The 19,871-nt window shown below is 35.7% G+C and overlaps 1 protein-coding gene across 7 annotated transcripts in view; it reads right to left on the minus strand.

Annotated features, from left to right (window-relative positions):
* Positions 1–19,871, minus strand: part of fgf14 (fibroblast growth factor 14) — a 216,248-nt gene that overhangs the window by 40,236 nt on the left and 156,141 nt on the right. For all 7 annotated transcript variants that reach the window (XM_009304735.5, XM_073911835.1, XM_073911836.1 and 4 more), the window contains one exon: positions 12,677–12,780. In XM_009304735.5, coding sequence (XP_009303010.1) covers positions 12,677–12,780 — 104 coding nt within the window. The remainder of the gene's footprint in view (positions 1–12,676; positions 12,781–19,871) is intronic.

Raw genomic sequence — 19,871 nt, forward strand, 5'->3', positions numbered from 1 at the left:
CCCATTGGCAGATTATTTAGCTTGTTTAAAGGAAAAACTCTCTTAAATTTCATATATTATTTCTGAAAACAGGACAATTTTTTATAATACAGAAAAGGCAATTATTTTTTGATATTTTGACTAGAAACGAAACAAGACAAAATCTCAAGGTAAGGAAAGCATTTTTTGCCGTGTGTCAATGTATATTTGGAAGAATAACATGAGAAACAAGTGAAATATGGAAGATGGAAATAACACATTTTGCAAAAAAAAGTTTTTTTAATGCTCGCTTGAGGTGGTTTTGGACTTTTGGAGACGAAAATGCATTAGCCAAATGCCAAAAATAATTTACCCACGTAGCTAATCAGCTGTATTTATCAAGTTACAGATATCATTCATAATTGTATCAATTTTTATTTATTCATTTTATTTTCAGCTTAGTCCCTTTAATAATCTGGAGTCGCCACAGCAGAATGAACTGCTAACTTATCAAGCACATGTTTTACGCAGTAAATGCCCTTCCAGTTGCAACCCATGACTGGAAAAAACACCCATTAACTCCCATTCACACACACGCTACAGACAATTAAGTGTACCCAATTTACCTATAGCGCATGTCTTTGGACTTGTGGGGGAAACCGGAGCACCCGGAGGAAACCCACACGAACATGGGGAGAACATGCAAACTCCATACAGAAATGCCAATTGGCCCAGCTAAAACTCGAACCAGTGATCTTCTTGCTGTGAGGTGACATTGCTACCCACTGCGACACTCAAATATTAATGAAATCATAACAACAAAAAAAGCCTTTATATAAAATTATTTAGCAGTTCATAAGATATTGACTCCATTAAAGTGAAACAAATTTCTAACAGAATTATCCCATACAATCTTCTTTCTTTTTATAATCTAGCACAACTAAACACTGTATCTGCTTCTCCTCAATCAGCCTTACTCAAGAAAACAGAAATTGTTTTCCACAAATTCTTAAGCCACTAGGGCTTCAATAGACAATGTCTTAAGTGAAGCTTGACTGCTTGCAACAGTATGAAAATCCTCCGACATACCCAAAGCTTTTCCTCCTGTGCCATCAAGAAGATTCTCCACCTCTCAGGCTGTCTTCTGCTCTCTAATCGATACTGCGTTCTTTCCACTCTGTTGCGCTCAGATTATCAGTCAGATACACATAACGCACGACTCCAAAAGTAGGCCGTCCCTTTCTTGCAGCATCCTTTTTTTATGAAGACACAGGCAGATTTTACCCAATGATTTCACCTGACACAACCCTCCACCTTTTCATTCGAGGATCAATGTAAAGCTACCGGTCTCCGTTGTGGTTGTACAGCCCTTCCATGAAGCAAAAGTGGAGGATCAATTGTTCTGCTTCTGTTTTGAGCAGACAGCTCCAATGCTTTATGGATAACATGTCAGTGAATTAACAAACTTGCTCTACCTTCGTGTCTATACAAGTCATATCGCTTGTTTATCCATTAGAGACACATCAGAGCCAATAGATTTTCGAAGAACTGACCAAGGTAAGTGTGTTTTCTGTGAGTTCATGAGTGTTAAGTGGTCCCTGGAGCTTATATCTCTGAAATCATTAAAGAACATCTTTAAACAGACATTAATAAACAAACTGCATGTCTGAACTTTAAAGGACTACATACTCAACCCTTGACATAAGATTATTATTTGCAAAATTATAAAAGGTTTGGTCCTCATAAAAGAAATTCTGCAATGACACAACTGTTGAACATTTCTGTGGTGATGTTGGTATGATTGTAAACACTGAAGAAAAACTTCAAGTGAGCAGAAAATTGTTATTATGTCAAGAAATGATGGAATTCATATGGCCAAACACTCTTAGAAATATACCCAAAACTAAATGTACCCAATAATTCAATGTCCTATAGCTACTGTACATCAGAAACTTAAAGAGCCCCTATTTTGCATTACAAAAGGTCATATTTTTGTTTTGGGGGTCTCCAACAACAGGCTGATATGCATGCAAGGTCAAAAAACACTTTCACTGTCTTAAAATATGCATTTATTTTTACCTAATCATTTCAACAACATTAAAGCACATCTTTAAATAGGTGCCTAACTGAAATTAAACTCATTCAGCCAGTAAACTCATTCAGCCAATCAGACTCAAGGACCAGAAATAACATTTGTATAGACTGAAATATTTCAAAATTGTATCAAATAAATGCAGCATTGATAAGCTCATGACACAACAAAAGCTTAACAACCTCATACTGTCAAATAAACTGTACTCTATAATAGTGGTTCATGGTCACGGGACCATGAGATTTCCAAAAATCTAATTCATTTTGCAACTGCAACCTTCAACTATTGCAGCATATGAAATGTCCCAAACACTATTTTGAACTGTCCAAAATGGGGGGAAATGTTGTTTTTACTCTCTGATAGTCATAACATGTTCAAAAAATGATATATGTTATATATGCATTAAAATACAGTCAAGAAAAAGTGTTTTATGTAAATTTGGACCACACGTCTAAATATATGGACATCATTTTTCTCTAAAAGATGGTACTTATTTTATAGTTACAAAACAACACACACTTTTTTTTTTTTTTTGCATTGCTTTGTGACCCCTTGGATCTCATTAAGTTAGATTAAGGTCCCGTTTACAATAATACGTTTTAGTATTAAAGTGGTGTTCTAGAATGAAAACGATCCACGTCCACAGTGGCGTTTCACCTGTTGTTTCTGAAAAGATCTCGATTCACACTACACTGCTGAAAATGCACATTACGTGACAACACACACACACTCTGGCATGTGCTGCAGTGTATGGGCATGTCTGAGCTTCAGGCCTCTCCCAGTGAGAGCAGCGCATGTGGAACAGTTCATCAAGGATCTTCCGCTGGATTTCATCTCACTATAGATGCTAAACGGGATATTTAATTCCTCTTGTCTCTATCTAATGGTCTTTTGAATCCATCACTTGTTCTCAGGTAACATGTTTTGGCTGAGTGCAAAGGTAAGTAAATATATTAATTTATGTAAGCATACACTGATTCTGCAAATTGACTGATTGCTTGCCTTTATTTTTTATATTGTATAAACTTATTGTACATTTTACTTTCATAATGGCCATTATTGATTATTAAAACTGATATTCAGCAAAGGAGACAGGGTATGTTTCATATTTTTTAAGGCAGTTTTGTTATAAATATGCATACAGTGAAGATGACGGTCATACAAATATGCAACTACACGAGGCCTCAACATTTTTAGTGTCTGTTCAGTTAATATCAAAATGAAAATAGGCATGTTCCTTATGTCATGATTCCATTTTATTGTTAAGAAACAACGTAGCCAAGGTGATGTGAATGACATTATAAAGTACACTGTTTTTACCTGAAACGTCCTCGGGAGGAGGTTTGAACTTCAGAAAAGGGTTCAAGACTAAACTTTGTGTAGGCTACTTAGCATTGAGAAGAAAGCCCCAATAAGAAGTCACGCCACCATTTTCAGATATCTCCAGTTTCCCCCATCCACACTGACACTGAACAGCAGCATTTTCAAACCAAAACGGCCTCTTCATTATTTTCAAAAAGCTCTGTTTTCGGTGCTCGAAAGCTCTGGGGTAGTATGATGGAAGATGTAACTGTAGCAAAACTTATGCATTTTAAAACTAAAATGTTTTAGTGTAAACATGGCCTAAAGACAAAGCATTATGGTCAGTTGCAGCAGACTGATTTCATGGCACCAGGGTAAACTTTTTGACACCTTTATAGCCACGATTGAACATGAAGGATGATCTCTAAGTGGCGATCTCCAAAACTGAACAAAGAATAGACCTGGGCTTACTGGTGTGTGCGAGACGTTTTGCATTTGGAAAGTTTACATATTTATAACTGCCTCAGAGTATATTCGGGGTCAGGAGGTGTTGTTATTTTGTGGATTGTGGGCTAAACAATTTGGGAACCCCTGCTCTCTATAACACAAAGATGTTGCCTGCATTCTTTACTAAGCTGTATAAATGGGAATATAGAGAGAGATGTTTAGGACAACTGATGACAAATGGAGGTATCACTGTAAAAAATTAAGGCATAAACAGTGAGCTACAAATATTACAATAGCAGACAACCAAATTCTCCAGTCCATAAAGCCCTTTTGTGTTCACAGCTAGTGTTCCAAAGCTCATAAAGTCATTACATGGCTGAAAACAGATGACAAAAATTTATGTAAATTGAAAACGTGGCCAAACTTGCCTGAAGAGATGGCCAGGCTAAAAGAGATGAAACTGGCACTGCTGTAATGCTACTGTCGGGGAGCAAGCAAAGGATTCCATTTAGATGTTGCCTGACAGTGAAATTGCTTTCGCCTCCATTAGTCACCTGACCTTGTTTTGCCTATGTATTTTTTGGCTGTACAAGCTGGCAGAGGGCAACTTTATCAGTGCGCCAAGCTCCATCTCACTGGTGGGGCTCCATTAACTCTGAATCTGGGCTTTCATACGATAGCTTCCCCCAAACCCTCCATCCTCCTTGAAATGATTGTACTGGTTTCTATGTGAGCTAACCTGTTCTCTAAACCAATGCCAGTAAAAACCATGAAGAAACACGTACATCTTGTGATGCCACGACACTTGGGCTATGCGCTGCAAAAGTGCTCATGCTTCGTGACAGAGGATTCAAAATTGAATCGTCTGCACCATAAACTTGATGCAGGTTTTACTATATACAGTACAGTACAGTACAGGTAGAACTATATACAGTATAGACAAAAAGACAAGAATAGAAAAAGACATAAAAGTAATTATGATATTTTTCATGTTAGCTGTATGAAAAAGGGCCTATTTATAGATGACTGTCTCCTGATTCTATTTTCCAAGCCAGCTTGTAGCTTTGACCTTAATGTTCATTAATGCATGAAGATGGTTTCTCACCAGTCCCTGGTTCCTCCCTCTGCTGTTTCTGCATTCAGGTAGCACAGCTTGGTGAATTTTATTTAAAAATAAAAAAACAACAACAGGTTCTTATGATGATTTGCATTCAAGATGCAAAGTAACACATATTAAAAACTCAAGCATTATTTGCATTTTCAGTTTAATAAGGCATTTCATCATAAAAATATTATTATCCTCTGTGAATGTTGGTTGTTTGTTCAAACAAAACAAACAAACAAACAAACAAACAAACAAAAAATGTAGGAAGATTAAAGATATGAGGGTGAGAATTATAAACACTTAAGAATTTAATCAGACAGAACCAACTGCCATCAGTGAGAAATGCCATCAGATGAACTTGCTCATATCTCATCTATTATAACTTAAATCCTCAGGTTGTTGTTTTTTTATTTTTGTTCCAAGTTTTCACGTCCACTAGAGAAACATGCCCCTTATTACATGAATAAATATGTCTAAAAATGGTGTTTTATCTGTTTTAACTGAGCTGATAATCTTAGGATCGCCAGGCAGTGGCCGTCAGTGGGAGGGCAGAGATTGGATGGTGCTTATCTCTGACTAGACAGGTTATGTGAAACCTCTGGCTAGATATGAGATTATTGCTCAAAAAATACACGGTAAGAAGACATGTTCTTATCTTGAACCAACATATATGTCTACTCTTCAAAAATCCTGGCAACTAGCAAACTCATAGCAGGAAAAATGAAAATTTTGAAAAAATGAAAAAGATTGCAAGTACTGTAGAAAAACTTCAAATGAGCAGAAAATTGTTATTATGCCAGGAAATGATGGGATTCACATGGCCAAACACTCTTAGAATTATGCCCAAAACTAAATGCATCCATTAATACAATGTCCTGTGCAACATCAAAAACTTAAAGAGCCCCTATTTTGCATTATAAAAGGATTTTTTGTTTTTGTTTTGGGGGTCTCCAACAACAAGCTGATATGCATGCAAGGTCAAAAAACACGTTTGTTGTCTTATAATATGCATTCTTTTTTACGTAATTATCCCAACGACTCCCATATGATTCGTTCAGTAATTCATTTGTTCCCAAACCTCTCTATTGCATGAGTCTTATCTGCTGTGATTGGTCCAATGAGCCAATCTGTTGTGATGGGTTAACTGAGTTCAGCGCAAGACAGATAGAAATGCCCACCACGGTTACGAAGTAGCAGAGAGTATGTAAAAGCCCAATGCAGGAATTCAATAAAGCAGCGCAGTTAAGCACCAGCATATTACTCCTCTACTCCCAACGCTAACCTCAAGTAATAACAACGACACTCATTCAGCATTAATTCATATTTGAAGGGTTTGGTTGCAAAACGCGATAAACGCTATTTTTTGACATTTGGATTTTATTATTGGAAACCACTGTTTAGATGTACCTCAATCTATGTGTGAATTGCTGCCATTATTAAGATTTAAGAATGTACATTTTAGGCCGGGTACAAAATGTATTTCTTCACAATACGCAATATAAGCCAGACCAGTTTCTTTACAAAGTGGGATATAACAGTTATAGAATGTTCAGGATGCTGCGCGAGCTCAAAACCCCTTGGAAGAGAGTCAACGAGGGGATATTCTCTGAGTTTGCTCATTGATTTAGTGATAGAAGATGAAGCCTTTAACTTGACAAAAATGTATAAAAACTTCACAAAAGTGTACCAGAATCCTGCATCTGTCAACAATACACAAATGCAGCAGGATACAAGTCTCCGCTGATGTCAAGAGAAAGGCCAGGGAGCGCCTTTTTTCCTGCGTTCCTCCCCATCACAATATACCTGTCTGTAAGGCGACATTTCTAAGTGTTTTTTGTAAGTTTTTTTTTTTTTTCTTACATGTAGCTGAGTAGCTTATCTTTAGATTTATTTTATGTGGTTGCACGTATTATTTTTAGCCTAAAACCTCACGTTAATTCTTGTTGTTGTTGATTTATTATAATGGAACGTTAAGGGCACAGGTTGTTATGGAGAAAAATAAATGGTTTTGCTTTTTCACAACAACCAATAAATAAGCTATTACTATTAATATTATTATTATTATTATTAAAGTGAAATAATTCATTAAATATGATGGGGTAAGGCAAGCTTGTGCTGCGGACTCTGTGACACCGCGACTCCACCTGCTCTGATCATACAGGTTTGGTATACAGCAGCGGTGTAGGAGCCGCCCTTCACTCTTTCTGTAACAAGCTACAAATCGTTTATCTAACTAACCTAATCTTACATTATCAAACAAAACACTGATTCACTCGCTTTTCTTAATGGTATTATAGGTGGATATAGCGTTTTGCAAAAAAATAAAAAAATAATTAAAAAAAAAATGTTATGTTGTGTACATTCTGACCAAATCTAACTCAGAAATTTATTATTATTAATCAATCTTTGTATATATTATTGAATATATTTATGATGTATATGTGATGTGATGTGTTTGACAATGTTGAGACAAATATGTTGCATTTTGGACATAAAATTACATTAACAATATCCTGGATTAGAAAATATTGTGTTCCTGGCCTTCACTGAGCTCAAGTAATAGTTTAATGTACAAAAATTGTGAATGAACTTGACTGTTGATGTCTTAAATGATAATGTCAAATAACCAACATTTTTTAAAATGGATATATCTCGTTTTGCAATGAAACTCTTCATTTGGTGATGTACCGTGTCAACGTCGATGCGTTCAGGCAAAAATTCCAGACCTAACACGATTCATTTATTTGACTCGAGTTGACTATTTCGTCCTAATGCTTCAGTGTATTGATAGGGACTCTATGCTGCTCAGTGAGCGCCATCTTTCAGATGAGATGTTAAACCCAGGTCCTCACTCTCTGTGGTCTTTAAAAATCCCAGGATGTCCTTTGAAAAAAGTTGGTGTTTAACCCCGGCATCCTGGCCGAATTTGCCCACTGGCCTCTGTCCATCATGGCCTCCTAACCATCCCCATATCATAATTGGCTTCATCACTATGTCTACTCTCCACTAATCAGCCGGTGTGTGGTCTGGCACAAAATGGCTGCCTTCACGTCTTCCAAGTGGATGCTGCACACTAGTGGTGGTTGAGGAGATTCCTCCCAAAGAATGTGTAAAGCGCTTCGAGTGTCTAGAAAGGGCTATATAAAATGTAAGGAATATTTATTATTATTATTTTTATTATTATTATTATTATTGTTGTTGTTGTTGTTGTTGTTGTTAAAGAATCAACAGTTTTAAACACTGTGTACTTTCAGATTTAAACCTTAGCTGGATGTGTTCATTCACTTAGTGCTGTGTTACATAATAGGGGCTCTTTAAAACAAACACATATAATCAAATTGGCCCTATCGGGTGAACTAACTATAACTATTGGTCGCAATAGTTCAAACTACATAAACACCAAAGGAAAGCAAGTCTACTGGGAACAGTCTACTGATGTGAAGAGTCAATCTAACACTCATGAAAGGTAGCGCTAACAAGTGTGGCAAGGCGATAAAGCTATAGACTTGCCTCTCTTCAATCCATAGTGGAGAACAAACAGCTTTGAAGAGAGCCAGAGAGTCACGGAAAGCCAAATCGTTCGGCCTTATAACCTCATACTGAGATTTTAATGAACAAATGCATGTGACTCCCTTAATTCTTCCCTATTTGTTTTAACAGTTGAGCTTATGAATATGAATTTCTCATTCATTCGAGAAGCAATGTTAGCATTTCAGAGCAATTGTCTGTTTTGTATTTATAGAACCACATAACTGTCACACCTGCAGCCACCCAGAAAAGCAGCTTGATTATTATTCCAATGGATAAATCAGCCTATGAACATCAGCGGCTGAGAGGAAAGCAGAGTTTGAGCCCTTTGAACAAAAGAGGAGGATTGAAAAATGGAAGATTATTGAAGTCTTTCTTTTCTCCCAGGCATGAGTCTATTGTGCCGAGACTCCAGGACGTTTTGATACTATCGGGTCACTTGTACTCCCGCGCTTTACAAAAAAACGGCCTGACAGACAAAAGACCAGGATGCAGTGCAAGAGCTTCTTAATGGAATTCGGCTCTATTCAACGGGACTATCGTATTCTCTCAGCCTGACTCTAAGAGAGAATGGAGAACAACTAATCAAAGTGGGCCGTCAGCGGGCCTTCATTTGTGTTTGACTGATGAAGGCAAATGAGTAACGATTGATCGTACACTATAAAATGTCATTAATCTGTGATACAATAAAATGTAGAATGAAAGGAAGGGGTTGCAAAATTGTTTCCAAACTCATTGTAGTCAAACAGACCATTGGTTTTCGATGGCATGGTAATAAATCTCAGTGTGTTCTAAAATGTTACAAATACTAATCCCATTTATGACTATTTTTATTAATTCTATAAAGTACAACACTCTTCAAAAATGCTCAAAACAAAGTTAAACTCATGTTTGCTGTAGTGCTACAATGAAATGTCACTTTTTAATAAAATCAGAGGGCATCTACAGGATAAGTGCGCTTGTTTTCTTCACTAATGAAAAACGGCCCCTAATGGATGGAGGGTCAGATAATAACTGCAAATTCTCGTAGAAAAGAGGCATAATGACAAATGAATGTACAAACCTCAGAAAGGAGACAGAGAAAAACGAGGAAAGCTTTCTCTGCCATTACCTGAGTCATTCACACAGGAACAGAGAGAGGAGAAAGGAAGCAGTGATAGAAAGCTGTAAGAGTGTGTGGGTGCATCCATACAGTTGATTAGCAAGCCCATTAAGACTAAGGAAGATTGTCATTTTGTAAGTCTCCCAAGTGAAATATGCTAGGGTCAGCTGCGGTAGAATATTGAAAGATTTAGCTTGTTACATAGAAGATCAACTTCTGCATATGAACATGATTAGTTCTTATAACCATCATCCGAAAAGTATTGTCAAATAATATAAATACCTGTATTATTGGAAACATGTATGGGTCATGTACAGAAGCGCTATAGACAATCTGAACCCTTTAACTGCCTGCTCTACCAAATGGCTCACCATGTTTTGACTGTTACTGTTAAAGTCATTTAAAGAATGATGGTTTTAAATAATAGTTTAAACACAATCAGGGTATTTTCCATCCAATCCATATCCATTTTCAAACAAAAAAAAAGTAAAACGAAGAAAACGGCAGTTTTAACGTTTTTCGTTTGCTCACAAAAAACTACTAAAAGACATTTTGGCTTGATTTTCGTTTTTTTAATTTTAGGTAGAAAAATGGATAAACGACTTCATAATTCATTACACATGTAGGCGGTGCTGAAACGCCCATTTTCCTTTGATTGGTCAACCAAATCTAAGCTTCCTCTTAATGAGAAAATTGTTAAAGTGCTACAGCGAGTCCAGTTCCATTTTGCACATATAAATAATGCATATAGGCTACTATTCAGTGCTGCCAACTCTTTGCTTTTTACTCGATGCATTTACTATTGCATGAAATAATAAAAAAGAGAAGTGCGTCCATAAAGCGCGTGATTTTTGTGAGCAAACGAAAAACGGAAAAACGTCCGTTTTCTTCATTTTCCTTTTTTGTTTGAAAATGAATATGAATTGGAAGAAAGATACCCTGATTAAACACACACAGCATTGTTGGTTTACAAGAAAATCATACAAACATAATCCTGTTGCACTACTTCACTTGATTTTGGTTTTATTGTAAATACAATTATTTATTGGTCTTACACTTACACATATTTTCTCACTTTTCATAATATATATATTAATTTCATCGCTTTTACCATAAACCAGCATATAAACCTCTACAAAATGGTTGATATTTTAGAAATAATGGGATGTGTTGATGATGCATTGAGTGTGTTAACTAGCGACATTGGGGGCCTTATCATACAACTGACGCAAAAAGACGCAAGCAAGTTTGGCGTGATTTGTTGCTATTTTCAGACCAACGCAACCCTAATTTTCACAGTTTGTGCCACGTTAAAATACAAAACAATTAATATGAAAATTATTATTTCCTACATAAATATAAAAAAACTGCCTCCATGCCTTCTTCATCTCGGATGGCTTTTTCGGTTTATTCATGACAATTTGCTTTTGTATGTTGTTATTATTATTAGCAGCATTATTTATTATATGCATATTTAATAAAAAACAGTTTAGATTTGTCCACATGTCAGGTTTTGGAGTCGTCTGCATCACCACATGGGACATAAGAATAGGATGCGCGTTTGGAAATAACTCAGTTTTTTTAACCACACTTCGTTATTATTATTCATTTATTAGTTTGCTGGGAATTAGAACTGAATTAAGAAATAGTTTATGTCAAAAGAAACAAATCTTGCGTTTAACAAACTAAATTAAATATGTAGGCTAATGGATCTCCTTATCTATGAAAGTAAAGTAGTGAAGAGTAAAAGTAAAGAGAAAGTAAAGAGGCCGAAAGGAGGAGGCTCATTCTTTATTCTCGCTGCAGATGGTCTGTTTAAATGTTTTCTTGCTAATAATGCATTTAGTTTTTCCATTTAGTTTATCCACATACAAAGTCAGCATGTAAATAGCAAATGTGCCACAGTGTGATGCAACTGCCTCTTAAATGAAATGGGAGATGAGTCCCTGGTTGGTTTATTGCATGCTATACTCAAAACGCACACATAACTTAGGAAAAAAAGCTCAACCCTGTTAGACCATGCGAGTTAGAGAGAGAGAGAGAGAGAGAGAGAGAGAGAGAGAGAGAGAGAGAGAGAGAGAGAGAGAGAGAGAGAGAGAGAGAGAGAGAGAAACAGAAAGCAACCAGCAAATGGCAACATATACTGTAAGTTGTGCATGAACAGTTTTCAGTCAAACACTCATGGAAAAGATGGATTTTTACTCTGCAACACTGTCAATTAATGACCAGCATCAAACAGAAGTGTGACACCTGACTAATTGCCATGGTTTCGAGTTATTAATGACAGCCTAGTCGAGGTGAAGTTTATTGGCAAACCTTAAGACTGTAATGTAGCACTAATGTTTCAGCAACAAATCTCGTTGATAAAATTACTAATGCATGTGTGGGTGTGCATAATTGTGGTCTGTGTTTAAACCACAAGAGAGACATGCTCTATTATGTGTTTTAGTTTCCTAATGATTTCTCCAATGCAACATGTGTCTACCTGTCTGGGTGGATACCACTTATATCCGTTTTTGCAGAATGAAATAATAGATCACAAGATGTTCTGCCCCCCAAAAATTTGTACTGGTCACAATGACTCGTCTTCTACCTGCAGTGAGAATATTTCTTCAGATGAGTTCAGGCTTAAGAGGTATAAAGCAGAAGTGAGGAGGGACTCAGCTTTAAGCCTGAGCTGATGCGTCATTGTTATTGAGACGGCCATGTCAACATCTGAAAGAAGGCTAGCGACTGATAGCAAGAGATTGCAGATTTTACATGAGACCAGGACCAAAAATTCATGACATTTTCAAGTTAAATTATGGGGGATTAAATATCCAACCAGAACCTTTTCGAGAACCATGTGAGCTTTCTAAAAAGGCACACTTTAGTCTGATTACTATTGGCTATTTTACATAACACTTGTATGTGGTGTGTATTATGTATTGCTATTAAAACATCATCTATGTCTTAGCAATGAACTAAATGATCTGAAATCAGTTGTTTTTGAGGCATTTGACTGCTTATGTAGGCAGTAAGCCACTAGGTTCTAGAACAGATGAAAATCTTGAATGATCTGCCATCTGTAAGACCTGATTTCTTCATAAAAATCAGAACTTCAATCAGTAGGAATTGTTTTAAATCAAGACTGTGTACTCACTGATGTGTACAGATGGCCTTCTCCATTCATGGCGATGTACAAGCCCGTCTTCACAGACTGAATAGCAACGACCCGAAGGCCCACAGGGATGAGGTTGAACAACGCTGTAAAAACAATGGGTTAACAAATATATTAATTCACATTTACTCACAAGGCAAACTTTTACAGTGTTCAGTGTTCCTCCTTTTGAAAAAATTAAAACTTTTATCCGTTTCACAGAAAATAAAGCCAGTAATAATATTTTTAAACAGTTATATGCATTAAAATAAGAGTTTGGTCACCTAACTTCTTTACGAATAAAAAAGATAGCATGATATTGAAAAAAAAAAAAAAAACAACATTGTGATATCTAATTTTTCTGCGATACACATTGCGATATTGAGTATAATTTCACCAAAAGATTTGAATGTTTCTTTTTGGAAAGAATTTGTAATTGTATATTAATTGAGATGATTTTGTAGGCCAGTGTCTGCATAAAATCACATACATTGATAAATACACAAATAAAATTAACAGTGCTTTATAGTTTTCTGAGAGTCTGAAAGTATTCAAGTAAATAAATTGGAATTAGCAAATGTAAAACAGCACTGTTTAGTCTTTATTAACATTTCTTTAATTCACAAACAGCATTGTTCCTAATGCCTAAAACTGGCTTGGAATACCTACACTGTCACAGACCTAAAAAATACATAAAACTTTTTTTAAATTTGTAGAGTGCAACAATAAATCATGTTTTTTGAACTGTGGCTCCTGGTCAATTATGATCCTGACTCCACATTGCAGATTCTGTGAAGTGTCTATTGCAAATGCTCACATTGAGATATTGATGCTGAAATGATAGGTGCATTCGACTTGAACCACGGCTGCAGCCAGTGATCTACGAAGTTAGCTGGACACTTCGGGGCTCAAAGTTGCGGTTTTCATGATGACCGATCACATAGCATCATCATCATCATTTATTTTTTTTTATTTAAAACAACAAAAGATTTACCATACAAATAAAACAGAATATAGTCTTTACAAACTATAGTTAATTTTTAAACAACAAGGAAATTATTAATTAAATATATAACCAAAGCATAAGGGAAATAAGGGGAAACGAGAGGGTAATATAAACATAAAAATGAATAGGCCAATTAAATACAAAGCAATAAGCACAAATTCTAGGAGTGTGAACATCACACTTTAGGCTAATAATTCTTGTTTGAATATGCTAAAAAGCAGTTTACATTTATTTACATTTATAGATATACAATTTTCATATATATATATATATATATATATATATATATATATATATATATATATATATATATATATATATATATATATATATATATATATTAGTGTAAAACCCAAAACAAGATGTTTTGATTAAGTCTTAAAAATTATTGAGATTATTTAGGATATCGAAAGCATTTTTTTAAAAAAGCACTTAAATCCAAAAGGATTAAACTTAAGAACATTCCCAAAATAAGTTAAACTTTAAGTGAAAGGAACACACATCAATATCAATTTTAAAATGTGTTCATAAACGGCTTAACAGGAAATAAAAGTTTATAATCATATAAATAATAGTATAATTATTTATTAAAATAGTTCTTTATCTTAATTTGTGAGTGTCAGGATGAATAATGATAATTATTCTGTAATCTGTAAGCCTGTAAGACAGTGGTCACCAAACTTGTTCTTGGAGGGCCGGTGTCCTGCAGATTTTAGCTCCAACCCTAATCAAAAACACCTAAACAAGCTAATCAAGGTCTTACTAGGTACACTTAAAACATCCAGGCAGGTGTGTTGAGGCAGGTTGGAGCTAAACCCTGCAGGGACACCGGCCCTCCAGGACCGAGATTGGTGACCCCTGCTGTAAGACTTACACAAAGTCAGAATTATTAGCCCTCTTTTATTTTTATTTATTTATAAAAAATTTTTGAATATATCCAAATGATGTTTAACAGAGCAAGGTCATTTTCACAGTGTGTCTATTAATATTTTTTTCTTCTGGAGAAAGTCTTATTTGTTTTATTTCAGCCAGAATAAAAGCAGTTTTTAATTTTTTTTTAAAACCATTTAAGGTCAAAATTATTAGCTCCTTGAAGCTATATTTTTTCTTCGAAAGTCTACAGAACAAACCATCATTATACAATAACCTGCCTAATTACCCTAACCTGCCTAGTAAACCTAATTAACCTAGTTAAGCTTGTAAATGTCGATTTAATCTGTATAGAAGTGTCTTGAAAAATATCTATTCATATGTGCGGTCATCATGGCAAAGATAAAATAAATCACTTATTAGAAATGAGTTATTAAAACTATTATGTTCAGAAATGTATTGAAAATATTTTCACTCCAGTAAATAGAAATTGGGGAAAAAATTAAACAGGGAATAAAAATTCAGGGGGCTGATAATTATGACTTCAACTGTATTTGAGTTAATATTTAGGTTATTCACTATAATATATCATTTAAATCGTTCATGGAGCTGAATGCAGTAAATGGTCTGTAAAAAAAGGTTGAAAATAAACCTATGCAAACAATCTAGCCTTTATAAACAAATTATTTAACAAAAGAAAATACTGCAGTATAATAGTTGTAGTAGTTTAATAAGCATGATATAAACTGTAAAAGAAAGAGATGGCATAAAAAGTTAATTGCTGGTTTTGAAGATTTCAATCAGTCTGCGCAGTGCTGCATGAAGTCTAACGTACCTGATAAACATTTAAATTTAAATTAAGTTCGACTAAATTTAATTTATTTTATGTTTTGTTTGATTTTTCCTGTTTATTAAAAATGTGTTTAATACCTACCAATATCATTTTAATTTGAATGTACAAATGTTTGGACTGATCTTAAGTTTTTTTTTTTTTGTTAGATTAGTTCTAGTTTGGCTTTGGTACAGACTAATCTAACGTATATCATTTTAAAACAAAATAAAAAAAATATTCAGTCCCACTTTATATTAAGTGTCCTTAACTACTATGTACTTACATCAAATAAATAAATACAATGTACCTACTGTGTTTATAATGTATTAGAGAACACTTGTGGTGCTTTTCAGTTGGGATAGAGGTTGGGTTATGGACAGGTTTGGTGGCATGCGTAGGTTTGAGGGTGGGTTAAGGTGTAATGGATGGTCAACAGTGTATTTACAAATGTAATTACAAAAGTTATTTACAGATGTAATTACATAAATGTATTCAATCAAGCATAAGCACACAGTAAATACATGTACTTACAATAAGTACATTGTAACAAACAATTAATTCCTATGTAAGTAAATATTAGTTAAGGCCACTTAATATAAAGTGGGACCAAATATTCAACTAAAAGAGAAATCAGTGAGAGGTGTCTAAAATAAGCAATTACAGTAAACAAATAAAATCAAAACATTTTTCTGAATGTCGCTATGCAATTTTAAGCGTAATCTAGATGCAGAGCAAATCTCTAATTCTACTAATAACGGCAAACAACAGTACAATGGAATTAGAACAATAAACACTGGGTTTTAAATCACAACCCATAAACTGAACATGGGCCGCACTCCACAGTGTGCATAAACAAGGATAGTGTGGGGCATGAAAACTGATACACAGAAATTGAATGGGGGCATCATATTATGTAGAATAATTGTTTTTATGCCCAGTGGGCAGCAACAGAAGCCTGGCGCTACAAGCTGGAGCATAGGAGGCTAGCGATTGGAGACAGTAGCAGTGCGTGGCAGATTTAATGGATCTTTTGTTGTTGGAGCAGCTTTTCGGTCTTGTTAGGTAGCGGCCATTGTTTGCACTGGAGGGGAGCAACAGCCTAGCGGGTGACACTAAATGCATCCAAAGGGGTGATTTAAACCTACAGTGTAATGAACTCACTTCAACTCACTAGTAATTGGCAGGGCTCCCAGGGTGCTTGAATGAAAATTATTTCAGAAAAGCCCTGGTCTGGAAGATTCTGGTGTGGCTAAATAAGAGTGGGATGGTTATATCAAAGTGAGTTTTTGGAAGTCCTCTGTGGACATGCGGCTACAGATTCTTCAAAGGTAACTACAGTAAATGGACATCTTTGTCTTCTAAAGCATGAATGATACTTAAGTCCCAGATGACATTTTATTCTTTTTCCTCTACTCGGTCTCTTTTCCTACATCTCTCAATCGTATTTGGGTTTGTAACTTATACAATTTGTATAAACAATGCATATTCATAACTATAATTGTATCAAACTGAATTATATTTTTAAGACAGCTCCAGAATTTTCAATCAATCAGTCAATCAATCAAAATTCAACTCTGCGAAAAATGTAAGAGACTAATTGGTCATTATTGGTTCTTTCTATGTTTCATTAATAGGTACATGTTTTTAGTAAAATGTTAACAGTGCAGGATATAAGTTTGACACCCGTTGGAGAACTAGGTATAGCACACCTTGTTCAAAACACACAAGCGCAGGTTGCCAGACTGACAACACCAACAGCAGTGTGCCTGACAGTCAAGCCTAAAGGCTGATTTAAGTCATGTTCTAGCTAAAAGCAGACACATGATAGAAGGAATGTTTTCCATATTAAAAGGAGTTTTTGTTCTAACCAACACCTCGAATTGATATTAGAAATGGTTATTTCTCACAGCTGAACAACAGAAAACTGACAATGATCACTTCAGGGACACCTCGTCCTGTTTTTAACAGTGTTAAATGCTAACAATGTGAGTTTAAATACCATTTAATGTGACATTTTTTGCAATTTACTGAAAGCAGCAGTAGACAGTTCACCTCAGTTCTTAAAAAAAAAAAAAAAAAACGTTTGAAATTGAACTTTAGAACTGCGACTTAGTGCAAGCTAAAATATATCAGTGATACAGCATGAACATTTAATAATAAAGAGTTTTAATATGTGGCGATGCAGTGGCGCAGTAGGTAGTGCTGTCGCCTCACAGCAAGAAAGTCACTGGTTCAAGCCTCGACTGGGTCAGTTGGTGTTTCTGTGAGGATTTTGCATGTTCTCCCTGCGTTCGCGTAGGTTTCCTCCGGGTGCTCCGGTTTCCCCTACAGTCCAAAGACATGAGGTGCACGTTAACTGGGTAAGCTAAATTGTCCATAGCGTATGGCTGTGAATGAGTGTGTATGATGTTTCCCAGAGATGGGTTGCGGCTGGAAGGGCATCCGCTGAATAAAACACGTGCTGGATAAGTTGGCGGTTTATTCCGATGTGCCGACCCCAGATTAATAAAGGGACTAAGCCGAAAAGAAAATGAATGAACGAAGGTTTAATATGTATTCATTAGATTGTGAAATGAGTGCAGTGAGTGCACTTTTCTGTGCCTCTGAATGGCTGTATTTAAATTTCTGTCATGTTTTGTCTAGTGCAAACAGCCAAATTGCTTATCACTGAAAATGTTACCACGTAGCATGTATTTAGGACACGGGTTTACAATGTGACCTGTTCACCTATCGTTTACGTTCATAATATTTATATTATTTGCTAATTAATAACCTCATGTGAAACTGAATCTGTCTTATTTCGGGGCTATTAGTGTCCACCGGAGGTAGTATTTTGCATACTTTGAGAGCTTTCCTGACTGAATGAATGAAACGCTGTTTTTCACCAAGGCACCCCAAGGTGGTGAAATATATTTGGCTAAACTGCCATTGGGTGGGTTAAATGACCAAAACAAAGACAGTGTTCCAGCACGTAATGTACATTTTCAAAGCAGAATATCTGACTTCAGTATTGTCTATCAGATAAACAAGAATGTTCACTTAGCATGTTTCTTAAATATCTGCAAAAATATTAGGGCATTTTTGTGATTTAGAAAAGTCAAAAACTTACATACAACAGCTTTAATTTGTGTTCTGAAAACATGGAATAATTTAGATTGACTTTTTTCTGTTATTTTTTTACTGTTTCTGTTCTGAATGTTCTGTTAATAACTACTTACATTTTTATTTTAAGTTTAAGACAATTTTGTACCAATAAAACATGCTAAAGTGGTTCTTTAGAGTGCTTTCACACTTATTTAAATTGACTGGAACGAACTCAAGTTCGATTTCCACCCTTGCCACCTTATTGCATGGTTTGTGTTCACATTGTCTTTTTTCCTTCTGCACCCCAATATGCTTCCATCATCGAGCTGCTGTTGTGTGTATGGCTGTTGCTACGTGTATGGCTAAGCGCCAAACAGGAAAAACGTCTGGACATAGCAGTCGTTCTGCTTTTACGGAATCTTTTGGTTTTGGACATACAGAAAGTGACTTGTGTCCATCTGCCGCAAAAATATTATAATTGTTCAGAACATAGCGCAATGTCTGCTGTAGCTGTTTTTGGAGGAGATAAGCAGGCATTATCACTTTGATTGCTGTAGCTCAGTCCCGCTTGTCACTAAGGTACAGTACATGATGCACACACACACACACACACACACACACACACACACACACACACACACACACACACACACACACACAAATGAATGTTATGAAAAGATAGTTTGTTGTACAGTTGGCGGTTCACTTCCATTATTTGGTATGATTGCACCATACTTGGACATAAATTATACCCCAGACAAACTCTTTCAGGCAGACTCGGGTACGATTCACTGGTGTGCACCCGTGTTCAGCAGACACATTCACAATAGCTAAATGTACCGTACTCTGACGTCAAACGAACCTGGGTTCAGACCAAAAGATCTAGTGTAAATATCCCTTATTTTTTTAATAAGATGAATTATATTGGGTGGCTCCAATTTTTTAACCAGTTGCTTAAATGTTCATTTATGATCGTACTACATTTACATCTTTTATTAATGCAATAAAAATATTCCAAAAAGTGTCCCGTTTCCTCTCACTACATTTTCTGTTCTCTGTATTTTTGGGTAGCAACTTAAAATTTTTATTAAAACCCAATATAATTATGATAATTGTACCTAAAACTAAAAATAAATAGAAGGCAGGCACTTGTATATACTTCAGGAAGGCAAAATCATACTACTGTTGTTTTTTTATTACTTCCCTGTTGAAAAACCCAGCTTAAACCAGCCTAGGCTGGTTGGCTGGTTTTAGCTGGTCGACCAGGCTGGTTTTAGAGGGGTTTTGGCCACTTCCAGGCTGGTTTCCAGCCATTTCCAGCCTGGTCTTAGCTGGTCAGGCTGGGAGATTACCAGCTAAAACCAGCTTGACCAGCCTAGCCAAGCTGGGAGTCCAGCCAAAACCAG

This window comes from Danio rerio, chromosome 9 (assembly GCF_049306965.1).
Source record: "Danio rerio strain Tuebingen ecotype United States chromosome 9, GRCz12tu, whole genome shotgun sequence".
Taxonomy (NCBI): Eukaryota; Metazoa; Chordata; class Actinopteri; order Cypriniformes; family Danionidae; genus Danio; species Danio rerio.